General features: G+C 46.6%; 1 protein-coding gene across 1 annotated transcript in view; it reads right to left on the bottom strand.

Moving 5' to 3' along the window:
• Positions 1-14,771, bottom strand: part of PAPPA (pappalysin 1) — a 205,919-nt gene that overhangs the window by 73,903 nt on the left and 117,245 nt on the right. The window contains exon 10 of the mRNA XM_009907093.2: positions 9,116-9,312. Within this exon, the coding sequence (XP_009905395.2) occupies positions 9,116-9,312 (197 nt within the window). The remainder of the gene's footprint in view (positions 1-9,115; positions 9,313-14,771) is intronic.

Raw genomic sequence — 14,771 nt, forward strand, 5'->3', positions numbered from 1 at the left:
ATATATTTGGATGGAAGTAAGAAGAAAGAATCATAAAATCAAAGACTAGCAAGGAGTTGAAAGAGACCTCTGGAGATCATCTAGTCCAACCCTCCTGGTAAAGCAGGTTTGCCTAGAGCAGGTGGCAGAAGAAGGTCATCTCTACCCTGTGCTTCAGCTGCTTCTCTCTGGAAAGAGCCCTGCCTTCTGTGAAAGTGATGATGCAAGAATGAATTAGCAAAAACAAAAGGGGAAAAGTGCTAAGTGTCAGGATTTTGGCCCAGTGACCAAAATGGCTAAGCAGAACTTGATGTTCTCCTCAAATGAGGGCTTCTCCCAGTGAGTAGCTACTTGCACAGACAGATAATAGTACTGATCATGCAAATAACCATCTCCAGGCACACATTACAGTCTGCAGATGGACCCTGGTGTGATGGTGCAAACCCAGACTCAGGGCAGGCTCTTGCTGGTTGCAGAGGAAGCTGAGTCCCCTTACCAAACAAGCGAATCACATTGTGTTATCAGGTTCACCACTGCAGTGACCTCAGGGGAAACAGTGATCTTCCACCTTTACAGGCAATGCTAGCATGGATTTGGGATTCCTCAACAGTTCCAGCTCCAACTAAGGCAGCACAACTCAGGAGACACTTAGAGCAGGTCAAGCGTTTATCCAATGTTGTTTGATAGCTTTTCAAAGCAGACACTCACTGCAGGTGGGCACAGAGTGGTTGATACATGAGCCCTTCAGGACAGTGGTGGGTAAGCACCATCCTCCAGAAACCATGCCTTGTAGAGACATCTCAAGATGAACACCCTAAAATTCACAGGCATCCAAAACATGAGGTCTCTAATGCCAATGTGGGCTAAGACGCCCACGGTGCTCTGAACAAGTAGTGCAGACAATCCTGCATTTCAAAGGGAAAAATAAATTCTTTGCTCCTGGCATGAGAAAGTTTACTTTCAGCTTAAAAGAAATGCTGGTGTGGTTTGGGGGATGGCATTCCATTCTGCTCAAGAACAGCACCATGCCTGCCTGTGTCTCTGTGGCTTTGTAGCTCCATTACAATCCTGGAGAGCTCTGTTTACATATTTCACATGTTTTCTTGTGCAGAACATGGAACCAAATTACATAGTAGACGCCATTAAGCTTCACTCTTGCACCCATTTCCATCCCCTCCTTCCCAACACTTGTTTTAATCTATCCAAAATAATCGACTGGGTGTTTTGTTGTTGTTTTTATTTTTTCCACTGCTCTCAAGCAACTGGCACTGCTTCAGGCAGGTTTATTTGCTATTGCTCAGGGAAATCATCCAAAAGCTGGTGAAGCTACATGCCAGGGGGGCAGGGAGAAGACGGCCGGGGCGGGGGGTGGGATGAAAAACGCCGAGGACCCTTCAGGCACAACAAAGCAGATGTGTCGCTGCATTTATGCAAAATCACTCTGCTCTGAATGGAGAGGGACCCAAGACAAACAACCCGGATGGGATGCAGGAGAGCTATCCCACGCTTACGGCTGGACATGCTCTGCATCTAAAGGCTTGTCAGCAGCAAGAGCAGACAGAGAGACTGGCAGGTTGAGGGGCAAGGGCCGAGGAGGGGGGTCTCCTTTCAGAAGATTGCATGCTAACGAGCACCGCCGTGGCGGTGGGGTCCGGCTTCCCAGCTCGCTGAAGCCGGGGGGGCGATGGGGTGGGGTGGGGGGGGTCGTCCAGGCGGTTTTCTGTTGCCGCCTGTAATCTGGGTGGGTGGCTGGGTGTACAGCAGATAGGACCATAAAATGGGAAGTTAATTCCTAAAGAAGCACATAATGATTATTATCCAAGACAATATTCCTTTCTTGCCTTTCTTCTTGCCTCCAGCAACAACAAACGGCATGGAATCCTGCGCTCGTTTCGTTAGCGGTAAATGTCTCCTGGTCATAGGAAGATGGGACCAATTTCCGGCACCTGAGGATTTTTGGTTTGACCTTCATCTCTGGAAAGGTCAGACTGAACCTCTCTGAGAGTACTGATGGCTGCTTTGCTCTCTGCATCATCCTTTGTTTCTTTTATCTATTTTCTCTACAGTGCACAAAGGGAACACAGTGTACCAGCCCCTGGTACTCACTGTTCTGTTTCCCTTAGATGACTTGCATATGTGCTCTTGAAAAATTATTCTAAAAACTAAGGGAGGAGGGGAGTGGAAAGAAAACAATATCCCCTGAGTGTTTGGCAAAATTGCTTGGAATCTCCTCTGACATCTCATTGTATTCTCTCCGTCCTCCCCTTACACAAATCAGCCAGAGGCTACGACACCAGCCATGGGGTCTGCTGGTTTACTTCAGCCAAGAACAGAGGAGCACTGGAAGACATGGGGATGGAGAGATAGAGGCAGGGAATCACTGTCTGTTCTAGCAGGGAGCAGGCAGCAAGGTGATGGGCAGGACCCCCTTTCCTCCAGCCAGCTCTGGATCAGCTTCAAGGGTAATGCTCTTTCTCAGCCACCTCTCTGCAAGTGATCCCTTTTCAAGCCATCCTACCTAGAAAACCCATTGCACATTTTACTTTGTTTCAGGGACCTCGCCAGAAGATTGATCTCATTCCTGAGCAGGAGCCACGGCACTGATGTTAGCACACATCTTTGCAGCATCACCTTGGTGTGGACCCTTCACATGGGCCACCTCCTCCAAGGAGCCAAGGCAGCAGTGCGTACATGGGACTAAGGATCAGTGGAGCTCCTTTGGCAGAAAGGTTGTAAAATCCAGCTCTGTCAGTAAGGTGGAAAACCAGGTTTCTAGCACTTAAAGGAAGGAGTTGGTGGGACAGTTTTCCAGTCCTTTTGTACTGGGAATCTGGCTAATCTGTGCTAGGATAGAGACTGATTAATTCACAAACAGGATGACGTGAGGTGGCTGACAGAGCTAAAATGCAGATTGAATGACCCCAAACCCCTTCCAGGTCTCTGCTTCCAGACAGTGACTCTCAGCAGACCCTGAACAGTTTCCCATTTATCCAATACATGAACATTTCTCTTTCAAAATGTCCTGAATTTCCTAAGCTTGGGGAGGTCAGGGCTTGATACTGCCCAGTGCCTGCAATGTCTCTGAAGGATACTGAGGTTTAATCCTCAAACAGTAGCTTTACCTTTCCGTGCTCCGGTTTCCACCTCTATTAAATGGAACAGAAATCAAGCAGTGTGGCTGTGATAAGGCTTAATTAATCCCTGTACACTGAAAAAAAACCCCAACATTTAAAATATCAACACTTAAGAGAGGGAAGGAGCATTCCAGACTGAATTTGCCTGACGGTCAGGGCCAGGCTCATGACGCAGCTCCCCAGCCTTCAGGCAAAAGACCAAATTGGCTGATCTGTAGTATCCGGGGGAAGGCTGAAAGAACAACGAAGTTTTGGACCCTCTTGAACTAACTTTAGACTTGGAGACTTTGTAACCTAAGGTGAAGCCCTTTGGTGGATCAGCCAGTACTGGAAATGTGCTCAGACATGTACAGCAAACCTCCATCTCTCTTGTGACAGCCTCTGCATTGTCCACTTCATCTTTTTCCAGAACTGTTCTCTGATCACTCCTGGTTCCTCCACTAATGGTTTTTCTTAGTGGGACTCTGCCCTCATCCTCCAGACATTAGTGGTTCAAAGCCTGGGTTGACTATAAATAACAGAGACATTTGCAAAGCAAATCATCTTATTAAAAATGGGGATTTCTGTATCCCTCCAACCACAACAAAACTCTTGCCACTGGAGAGCAAGGGGACTTGGCTGTGAATTGGCAAGTTCAAAAAGGGCCACTTGCAGAGCCGACAGACACACACCCTCCCTCTTCTCAGCAAGATCACCCCAAAGGAAAGGAATGGCTTCTCCATTAAAGGTTGCAGGTTTCCTCTTTTCCCACTCCTGTTCAAGATTACTCTGTTTGTTGGCTTTGCAGAGTCTTTGGGGGATTATCTTCAGCATTATATTTATTAGAGGGAATAAAACCGTGTGGCAGAGAACTTCATCATCTTTCTCTTCAATTTTCTAACATTATTTGCTTGCCACTCTTGGAGCCCTTGCCCTCCCATGTTATTTTTTCTAGCATTCAGGATGTTTTTGTGCTCCTGTCTCTTTTTGTGGGCAGTTATGGACACACTGCAATTCTAGACATGTTTCTGCTGCTGGTGGAAGAATAGGTTTGTTGCAGTGAGTTTGGACAACTGCAGTTGTGGGAACTGTACTAGGGGCAGGAGGGGGCCTCTGTTTGTGGGAAAGATGTAATAAGAATCCTCTTCCACAACTTCTTACTCCATAGCTGCCCCTGTGGGGTACCCAGAGGAGAACAGGGTGTGTTCACCAGTCTGGAAATGAGAACGAATCCCAGGATGTGTCTGTGCCCAGCAGCCTTGAGAAAGAGTCCCTGATGGTTAACTATGCCCAACTGTGCAGCTTTTTCCATACAGGGGAAAACTGAGCTCAAACAATGGCACAGAGAGAAAAAAAAAAAACAATATCTGTATGCATATGTATGTATAGTTACTTGGTCTAAACTACTTCTGCACAACTGGGAGGGAAAGCAATGAAAGACGTAACTGCTGAGAGGCTGGCCCTCTAACTCACCAATGCACACACCAGCTTCCAAGTCTTGAGCACAAGCTGCTGTGACAGGAGTAACAAGGTCAGAAACAATGCACCTAAAGAGCCATTAGTCCCTTTTTATAACTCTCCATTTTAAGTGCCCAAAGGCAAGTGGCACATGAATTGGTTCTCCAAGAACAGGATTGCCACCAACAAGAGGCAAGGAGAAACAGCATCTCCAGCCTCCCGTGGTTGGTCTGTACCTGCCTGTCTCTGCTCCTCCCACCCAAGCCATAGAGCAGCCCTCCTGAAACAGGCCTGTCAGAAGCTTCCTCCAAAGGCATGTCTGTAGAGGAATGGCACTTTAGGAAAGCATCCAAATCCTTCCTTATGAGTACAGCCTAGTCTAGCAGGAGACACTGACATATAACCCAGTGCACTCCCCCAGTGTAAACTGTGGCAAAATAGAATTGGTGTGCAATGAGAGCACAGGGGCTGAGTTGACTAAGAGCACTGCAAGACCCTGCTTTCTTGAACTCTACAGGACAGTGACCATTCACAATGACCTGATCCACACTGCGTGCTCCTGCTTAAGACTCCCCCCAATGCAGCTTCACCAGTGACAAGACAGCAGGGATTGTCCAGGTAGACCTGGAGCTGGCTTTTTATACTCATGCCTTGTCAAGCCAGGTATGCTTAACTTGGTGTCAGGAGGCCATGTCCTACCACTTTCTGCTGGTAATGAAGATGTTGACCCTAGCTGGGTACAACCTAGACAGGGAAATAAGTCCCTGGGGTCTTCCAGTACAGGAAAAAATTGCAGCTTTTCACAAACCAGATGAGACGAATCACCCTTTGTCTGTCTGTTTGTACCTGCTGGATCTGTCCTTCAGCTAGCAGAGATCTGCCCAGCACTACTGCATTTTTGTTGTCTTTGCCAGCACACACCAGCTGATGACTTAATGCTAGCATCAATAATCTTTAGCACAAGAAAGGCCCTGAGAAATAAACAGTGCTGTAGAAAACCCCACGCAACCAGCACATCAACACTGATGGCATTTCACACGCCATGGATGGCAAAGAGAGGCTGTTTACAAACTCACAGCAAGAGCAGCAGGGAACAGAGCAGCCCAGGATTGTGCAAAACCCTAACTGCTGAATGCCTCCTGCAGCTGACCACAGGTATTGAGCAGCATCTGCCTGGAGATCTGTGGAGGATGTCAGGTTAGAAATCAAGCAGTAAAAACACCCTGCACGGTGCTCGCATTTCCGCGCCACTGCATTGTTGCTGACTGCTCCTCTTTGGCTCCAAATATGATGCTGTGAGTGCTGAGAATATTTCTTAATCAGCACTGAAGGGTGGCTGCCAGGAAAGTAGAAGTAGCTGTCTATCAGTCTTGCTTCTGTAGAAAGAGTGACTGTTGGAAGTCAGGGCAGAGGGGGTGGGGGCTGCCTGACCTTTCCATTTCTCAAACGTGTGTCTCTTCGCCAAGGCGGCGGCGTTCTTTGTAAGCATTTTGTTGTTCAAAACAAATCTTACTCTGTGAACTCTTCTCCCCTCCCACCCCCTCCCTTAGTATGTTGTCATTCAACAGCCTCATACTAACAAGTAAGGAGCCAGCATGTAAGATCTATCTCAAAGTAAGTGTGTCAGCTTCTTCTAGGCAGCAACCAACTCTGCAGGAATGGGCAGTGTCTTGGGTGAACTGAGCAGATGGGTGTGGGGTGGTCGGTTCCAGGAGCAACTCTACAATAACAAGAAAATGTTCTCATGCTCAGAGAATCACAGAATCATAGAATGATTTTAGTTGGAAGACACCTTTAAGATCATATGTATCTGTCTATCTATATGTATATGTGTGTGTATATATATACACACACACACACACACATACACATGGTTTAGTTGATTAGGTGGTGTTGGATGATAGGTTGGACACGATGATCTTGAAGGTCTCTTCCAACCTGGTTCTATTCTATTCTATTCTATTCTATTCTATTCTATTCTATTCTATTCTATTCTATCAAGTCCAACCATTAACCCAGCACTGCCAAGTCACCACTAAACCATGTCCCTCAACACTACATATTCATGGCTTTGAAACCCTGCCAGGGATGGGGGCTTCACCACTGTCCTGGGCAGCCTGTCCCAGGGCTTGACAACCCTTTTTAGGGAAGAAATTGTTCCCCATGTCCAACCTGAACCTCCCCTGGTGCAACCTGAGGCCATTTCCTCCTACCATAAGCAATCCTCCAATAGCAAACAAGTGCATGCAGGTAGAGATTGCTGAGAAACCCCACAAGAACACACCAACCTGTGATGCCTACAGATCAGAAATAGTCTAGGCAAAACTATGACAGTCACGCAGAGAAAGAGGTGTTGAGGCATCTAAGGCTGAGAAGCAGTTTAAACCATGGAGGACATGCTTAAAATGCCTTAAAGCACCCGGAGAGGGCTGGGGCAATTGCAAGGAACAGGGATGGCTAACAAACAGGCAGCCTATGTATTCTGTATATTGCTGTGCACTACACTCAAACATATCTTTCATGGCATTCTTGATGAGAAGCCAACACAAATACCACTCTGATTAATCAGGAAACTACCCAGCAACAACACGAAAAGTTTGCACAACACCAACAAGCACACAACCGACTCTGAAAGCTATCTGGATGAGGAAAGGTGCTCCTTTCATCAATACAAAAACCCCCAAAGGCTCAATGCTTGTGCAGATAATGAAGCCAAACATGTTTACACACCAGTGATCATTACAGGCAGTGATTAGAGGAGATCTCAGGTTAATTTTCATCTCTGCTGGCTAACAGACTGATGACCTGCTGCCCCACCTAACCTCGCTGGAGTGACACATCAGGTGCTTTCACAAGCCGACCAGGCTCTCTTGTTCTTTGGGAAAACAAAGACTTTCTCAACATATATGATTAAAAAGGTCAATGAACCCCATGCTCTCCAACTGGTGTAATGGGACCAGCTGAGCTAAAGCAAAAATTCCTTTTGCTGGAAGTAAATAGCACACTGTTATCTCCCCAGGGGCCAGGCAATAACAGGAGGCATGTTCCCATTCACTCTGCCAGTGTGTGATATGTTAGTGGCTCTGCCTATAAATACAACAGCTTCTTCTTTTTTCTTTTTTTCAACAAGGCTGTGACAACTTTGTCTCATCTGGGTACAACAAACAAGCCTGAGTTGTGGCTACACAGCAGGGCTTTCTGCTATGTGTGTGCCTGGTAGTGTTTGTTCCACCATGGGACCACGTTACCTATTGCATGGTGTGGTTGCCTTCCTACCAGTGCATCATGAGATAATCAGGGCAGCTCTCCTCAGCCTTTGCAGAGTGACAGAGTGCTGGGGGATGGGGACACAAAGCAGCACCTGTACTGGAGGCAGGGGGCTTGGGACTGTACTACAGCACAGGGAGCTCCAATGAGAAAGGAGTTGCGAAGGCACTGGTAGGGGTCCAGAGGAAAGTTTCTTTTACAGTGTGAAATAATAAATGAGCCCATGACAAAAAGGCAATACTGGGCTCAGGATTCTGTCCTGGTACTGTGCCAGCTAACCACGCTTCGTGCAGTTAAAACTGACCTGGTCATTAATTTGTTACAGACTTGTGCAATGTGTACATGGCCAAGTCTCTTGGATAAAGATGTTTTCTCCTGCAAGCCAACTGGAAGTGCTTAGCATTTACTACTCATGGGGAAATGTGCTTGTTGTATCTGTGACACAGCATTCCTCTGCACTGCCCACTCCAGGCACCTCCCAGACAATCAGACCAGAAGAACAACTTTGCTACACCAAACCGTAAGTCCACCTAACACTGCTCTGTCTCTAACACGAGGCAACAGTGGCTGCTGCTGGAAGAACATACAAGGCAGCTCTTCTATATGATGATCCTATAACAACCAATGTGGGCTTTTCTGAGTCAGGTTGCATCTGGGCTGTTACAATGTGGACAGCTCTGCTCCCCAGGCATTTATCTAAGGTCTTTTTGAACTCATTTGGATCTAATTCAGGGAGACAAAAGGAAAAGTTATGGTAACTGGAGCTATTTATGTTACAAAGGAGACATGTGAGAAAGGGGTTAAAGCTGATGAATGACTTTGGGAATGGACAGGACCTTTCTCAGAATAGAACAATAGGGTGCTTTTATGATACTGGGAGACAGCAAACACAAAACTGTTAAAAAGGAAAGAACACTCTATTGTATTATTCAAAACTGGCCTTCAGAACCCATCTCTACATGCTACCCTGTGCTAGCTGCAGTGAGCCTGGATAGTCCTTTAGGTGATGTTAGTCTAGTGTTTAGATGATAATAGTTGAGGTGACTCCACAGCTTCTTAGATCAAGCAGGCCTCAGACAAAACCAGTTTTTAGTTGGGTGATAGGAACTGAATTTCAACTGATCACTAATAATCAGGCTCAGAAAGAGGGAAGCTGCTGTCAAGGGCCTTCCTTGGTGAAGAATCAAGTTAACAGGCAAGAGTAACAGCACACATGAATGCTGACCATCTAGTTATGCTCATAAGCATTGCTCCTTGCTGAACTTTCCAGGAGAGGAAAGGCAGTAGGCTTTCCTTACCTGGGTTGCTGCTGGCTGACCAATGACCACCCATCCTGGACACTGCTGGTCACTGTGGTGTGAGACAGAGACATTGGAAGCCCACTGATCAAGGAAGCCTTTGGGAGTGTAAACACCACAGTCTTTGATGCTGGTCATTTGCTCAAATTCCTCACATACTCCATCACCATCATGGAAATAGCACCTGCTGGGCTCATCTGCCAGGAGAAAGAAGAGAAGAGAAATCACAAAGGACTGGCTACACATATCTGCAATCCAGTTCCTAGGAGCTGATAACATCAGTGATCGTGTATCTGCTGGAACAGGTCCCTGGGAAGTGAAAGTGTTGGTCATTTCTAAACAACGGTAAAGTGGTTTTAGTGATGTCAAGCAACAAAATCAGCTTTTCTATTGGGCAATTCCCCCAAGATATTTCCTAATGTAAGGGGTTTCTGTTTATTTTCACCCATCTCCATTTAAAAGGATGGACAGAAGAAAGCAGAGATAGCAAACACAGAGAGAGGCAATGTGGGTGCTGGCATAAGTCCACCAGCTTGGGTGGAAAAACGCCAACAGAAGGTCTGGTCTACAATGTTTCCTTTTTGGTTTTCAAAAGATATCTACAAAACAACAACAGCAGCAACTGTGAACACAGGGATGGTGAAAAGTGCCAAGTTCACAGCTGTAGTGACCAATGGGCCAAACAGACCTGAATATTCACTGAGCAGCTACACTACTCATAGCGTGAGGCTAAGCTTGCCACATACACACATGGCTTCAACCAACATGACTCAGATCTGACCTGAAAGGATCAAAAGCAGCAGAAGACTTTATTATCCTTGTCCATTTATTCCGTGGCTTCACTAATGAGACTGCCAACAAAGATGCCAAATTTTTGAGGTTGTTTCTGTAACACTGGCCCATTAAAAACTGAACTGAGATCCATCTACTCTTTTCAAACAGACTGCATAGCAATAATGACTTTCAGTCATTAGAGTACTCTGTGAAATGGAAACCTTTGACCTGTTGGTATCCTATTTTGTATTGTATTATCATTGCCAGTCCCCAGAGGTATCCAGTTCTGACAGCCTGTTGTATTTTTGTCTGGCAAATAAGCCTGCTGAAAAAAAAAAAGAAAAGGGTAGGAAATTAGCCAGAGCTGCTAGCTGGACTGATGGAAGTGATCCCCAAGGAAAGGGCCTGTCGGTAGCATTGGACTATCTCAAGTTAGGTGTCAGAAAACCCAACGGCTGCTCAATTTTGAGCTACTTCCAAACTACTAAATCCCTTGTTTATTTTACCTCTGAAATACCACCATGAGCCAGAAAAAAAAAAAAAAAAAAGGATCAGTTTATTGCAATTCAATTATTTAATGACTTTCACTCCTTTCCCCTCCCTTCCTCCCAGTCCCCTGTGCAAAATTTCAGGTCCTTATGAGAATATGACTTTGAAAGAATGGAAAAGTCTATCAGGGAAGAATGTCATTATGGTTTCATTTCATCACAAACTCTGAGGACAACTTGTGTACATGGATCAGTGTGGGGAACTGTGTATCTGCTGGGCCACTGTTCCAAGCTGGTGAAAAGAACCAGCATGAATCTGGAAGCTGTTCAGCTGATGAGTGCAGCCCTGTGTCTGAGCAAATATTCCCAGGGTGGGCAAACTTCTTGACCCTTCTTGTCACATCTTAAAATCTTCATATGGCTGGGAGCTACCAAACATATACCACACACCTCGAAGAGCTTGAAGGGAGGAGGGCTTGGGAGACTGCTCCACAGTCAAGAGATGACAAAGGCTCCCTGGGGTGTCCCATTACTCCACAACGGGAGGGGCCTTAGTGGATGTGCAAACGGGCCCTAAAGCAACTCAGCAGTACTAGCCCCATCCCCTCACTTCCTTGCCTCCTCCCATGGCCGATTGCCCAACCGCCCTAATGCCAGCAACATCCATATCAGATAAGGCTATTCCACATCTGGGACTGACCCAAATGGGAACATGTGCTTGAACTGCTCATGAATTCTGTGTGCCCCAAGAGCCCCACATTGGACATCCCTGTAATATACCTTATTTCTCTGCAGGGCTTATTCATGCTGGCACAGTGCTACACCAGTGTGGTGAGACACACACTGTGCCTGGCCAGCTCAAGAAAAGGGCAGAGTGAGCACATAACTGTCATGGCCACAGAGATAAACTCTTGGTTCCCTCATCTTATCCTTCTGCATCTCTTGTTCAGCTCCTCTCCCTGCAGACACATATGAAGGCACAGGCCAGGACTCTGCTGAACCCAAGAACAGCAGGATGAAGCTAAGCAGCTCACCCACCTCAGAGCACTATGTCCCACTTTGAGTGAGAGTCTCAGCAGCAATCTCTGAGAAATATTCAGCCCTGGAAAGGCTGTGGTCAGCAATGAAAAATCTTCAAACCCAAATCCCAAGCAGAGGAAAATGTGTATTTTTGAAAGAAGAGTTTCTTTGTCATTTTATGGAAAGGGGTTTAATGCTGGAAAAAGTGGGAGGGGGAAAGGAAGGAAAATAGCTCCCATATTAGAAGACCCAGCCTTCAGTCTGTGAACATATGCAGAGTCAGATACACAGCTCAAGTGCAACACAGCAACACCCCCACACTGACAGCAGCTCTGACACATAAACTCCTGTGTGCTCTCTTTACACAGCCCCAGTGCAGCCACCCCACTGATGCAGACACACACCCCAGCCCTCACAGCCTAATTTTAGGTGTATGCAATCAGTCAGTGTTCCCCTGGCCTTCCTGAAGCTCTGACTTACGTTCCTGACCAGCACTGAAGTAAGCACAACATTTATATAGCCACATCCTCCTGCACTGGCTCCAAATGTTCCCTCCTAATGCGATGATAAACGTAATGGGCTTCTGATAAGATCATGTGTTTGGGATAAAAGAATACTCAAGCCCTACTCCAGTCCAATGACTTAATTCATACTCACATGGATGGGAAGGCAGCCTTTGAATAGCTGAGATTCAGGCCAGTGTGTGATCCTAACAGAGGCTAATTTGTTCCTGATTATGCTTAAGACCCCAATAAATCTGTCTGCTCAGAGTCTGCAAAACCCGAGGGAGGAACCGAATGCAGAGATGGAGATGCCTGAATTAAATGGAGACTGCCTCAATGATTAACAAAGTCTTACTGAGCTGTGCTGTCCTGAGCCCTGCTGAGCAGGTCCTGCAGAGTCCCTGCACCCTACCCTGTGTGATTTTGCTGCCTGGATGACACTGTGCACAAAGGCTGAGAGATCAGGTGCCTGCTGGCTGAAAACTGGTGGGGAGAGTGCCTTTGCAACCCCACTCTTAAGGAAGATGTACAAGTCCTGCTGCTGCCACACTGTCCTGAAACATGTGATGGATTGGTGAGAGGGGAAGACCTTTCATGCTTCCTTGTTATGAGTGATGGTAAAGGGAAGGACTTCTTTAAATCCTTCCCAGATGCTGGTGAAGTGAACTGACAAGGACATCATCTGGAGTATGTCCAAAGAAAGGCAAGCAAGCTGCTGAAGGGTCTGGGGCACAAGCCTCCCGAGGAGTGGCTGAGGGAACTGGGGTTGTCCTGCCTGGAGAAAAGGCAGCTGAAGGGAAATCTCACTGTGCTGGGTTAATGGTTGACTTTACGATTTTAAAGGTCTCTTCTAATTGAAAGGACTCTGTGATTCTATTCTATGACTCTGTGATCAACCTACAGCAGCCAAATGTGGTGCATCTCTGGGTGGCCTTCCTTCCACAGGTATTGAGCACCAGTTCTGACTCCTGATTCTTTCATGGTCTTGGGTGCTTGGTAGCTTACAGGCTGGGCTTTACATTTTCATGAGCAAACTGAAGAATGACCAGATTGTGTCTTCCTACTTCTACTCTCACAAAATAACAAAACAGGCTTCTTCTCTTTCCACAGTGGTGTGAACACAGCCCAGTTAAAGCCAGAGTCCTACAGGCTCAAAGCTGGGCAGTGGGCAGGGTAGTGTCAGGAGTAGCAGATTTCTAGGAAACAGTAGCAAATATCTCTATTTCCATAACGGTACAAAAGGTCTTTCCCATTCTCTCTTCAACTGCTCTGGCATGACATGCATCCAGGGCCTTGGTTATAGGAGCTATTTTTTTGCCCCCACAGAGGTCTATAGGCTCCCAAGGCCTGGTGAAGGTCATAGTGATGTACTGGTCCCCTATGGCCTGCATCATGGACTATGTTCATCAGTGTTGTGAACATCTCAATTCAAACTTGGATATGGAAGAAAGGAACAGGAAGGCAATCTGACTTGTCCTCAAGAAAGAAAAATACTTAACAGCTTAAAAAACAGTTGCCTGGAAGTGCAGTGTAAATCCCCAACAGTGAAGTGTCTGCAGGCAGAGCACCAGGCAGCAGGTGCTGAAGCATCCTGAGCTGAGTTTGGGGAACATCTACTCATTCAGGCACCCTAAGCTCCTTTTCCCTGACAAAGCACAGAAATTTCTGGGTCATACCAAAGTCCCTCTCTTGCCCTTACTTTGGGAAGAAGAAGTCTCTGGTTCCACAAAGATTTCTGGGACATGTGGGTATCCCTGGATGCTCCATAGGTGCTGTCAAGCTGGAGAAAGGGGATTTGTTGGGGAAATAGATTAGCAAGACCTGGCCTGCTTACTACTGCAGTTACTACTGCAGTTACTACTTCAGTTCATAGACTCACAGAATGACAGGGATTGGAAGGGACCTCTGGAGATCAAGTCCAACCCCTGCCAAAGCAGGTTCACCTAGGACAGGCCATACAGGAACTCATCCAGACAGGTTCTGAAAGTCTCTAGAGAAGGAGGCTCTAGCACCTCTCTGAGCAGCCTGAAAAACTGACAAAACTGTGACTCAAGATTGAGAATGATCTTGGTGCTCTTGTCTGTTGCACCAGAAAATCCATCTCTCCTTGTTTCTTAAGCTGCCCAGGGCCAATGCAGAAGGAAGCCTTTGGTATGGAAATAAACCCCCTTCTTCTGGGGTTCAGACAAGACAGGATGCATAGGGTAAAGCGGGGGATTTAGGGAGGACCTGGGTGCACCTGCCAGACCAGGTCTGGATGAGCAGGTACCTTCCCATCACAGGAACTTGTTAGATGTGAGGCTAGAACACCACCAGTGAAATGAATGAACCCTGGTACAGACATGCAGGACAGACACTTTTCTGTGACAAGCAGCCTTCCACCTCATTAAAAAACATCAGAGAGATAAAGAGATCCAACTCATGGCAAAGGGCACATCCTCTGACCGGGCTCTTCATGTCTGAGCCACAAAGTGCTGGGGACAGGCACTGGGGAGAGCTTCCTGTTTTCAGCTCCATCGCAGTGACTGGCATCAGCATAGTCTTCCTTTGTGCAATAACTACTGTGCTTTTTTTTCAAAAGGCTAGACAAAAAGAAAAGAAAAGGGGGGAAAAAAGTATTTTTAAGCTCAGCTGTTTACTTAGGGATGTTTCCAACTGAAACAAGCCTCATGCCACACAACTGTGTCCGACATAAAAAATATAATAAAAAATTATAAAAAAAAAAGGGGGGGGGGGGGGGCGGAGGAGGGGTGGACCAAAAATGCAGAAGCATTGTCTCAGAGTAACAAAATCTTGGAAGAGAGAGGGCTTCACATTTTAACCCCTGAACAGACTTGCCAGAGGTGTGCAGACACCGTGAGGGCCAGCTCG

Source organism: Dryobates pubescens, chromosome 29, assembly GCF_014839835.1.
Source record: "Dryobates pubescens isolate bDryPub1 chromosome 29, bDryPub1.pri, whole genome shotgun sequence".
NCBI classification, from domain to species: Eukaryota; Metazoa; Chordata; class Aves; order Piciformes; family Picidae; genus Dryobates; species Dryobates pubescens.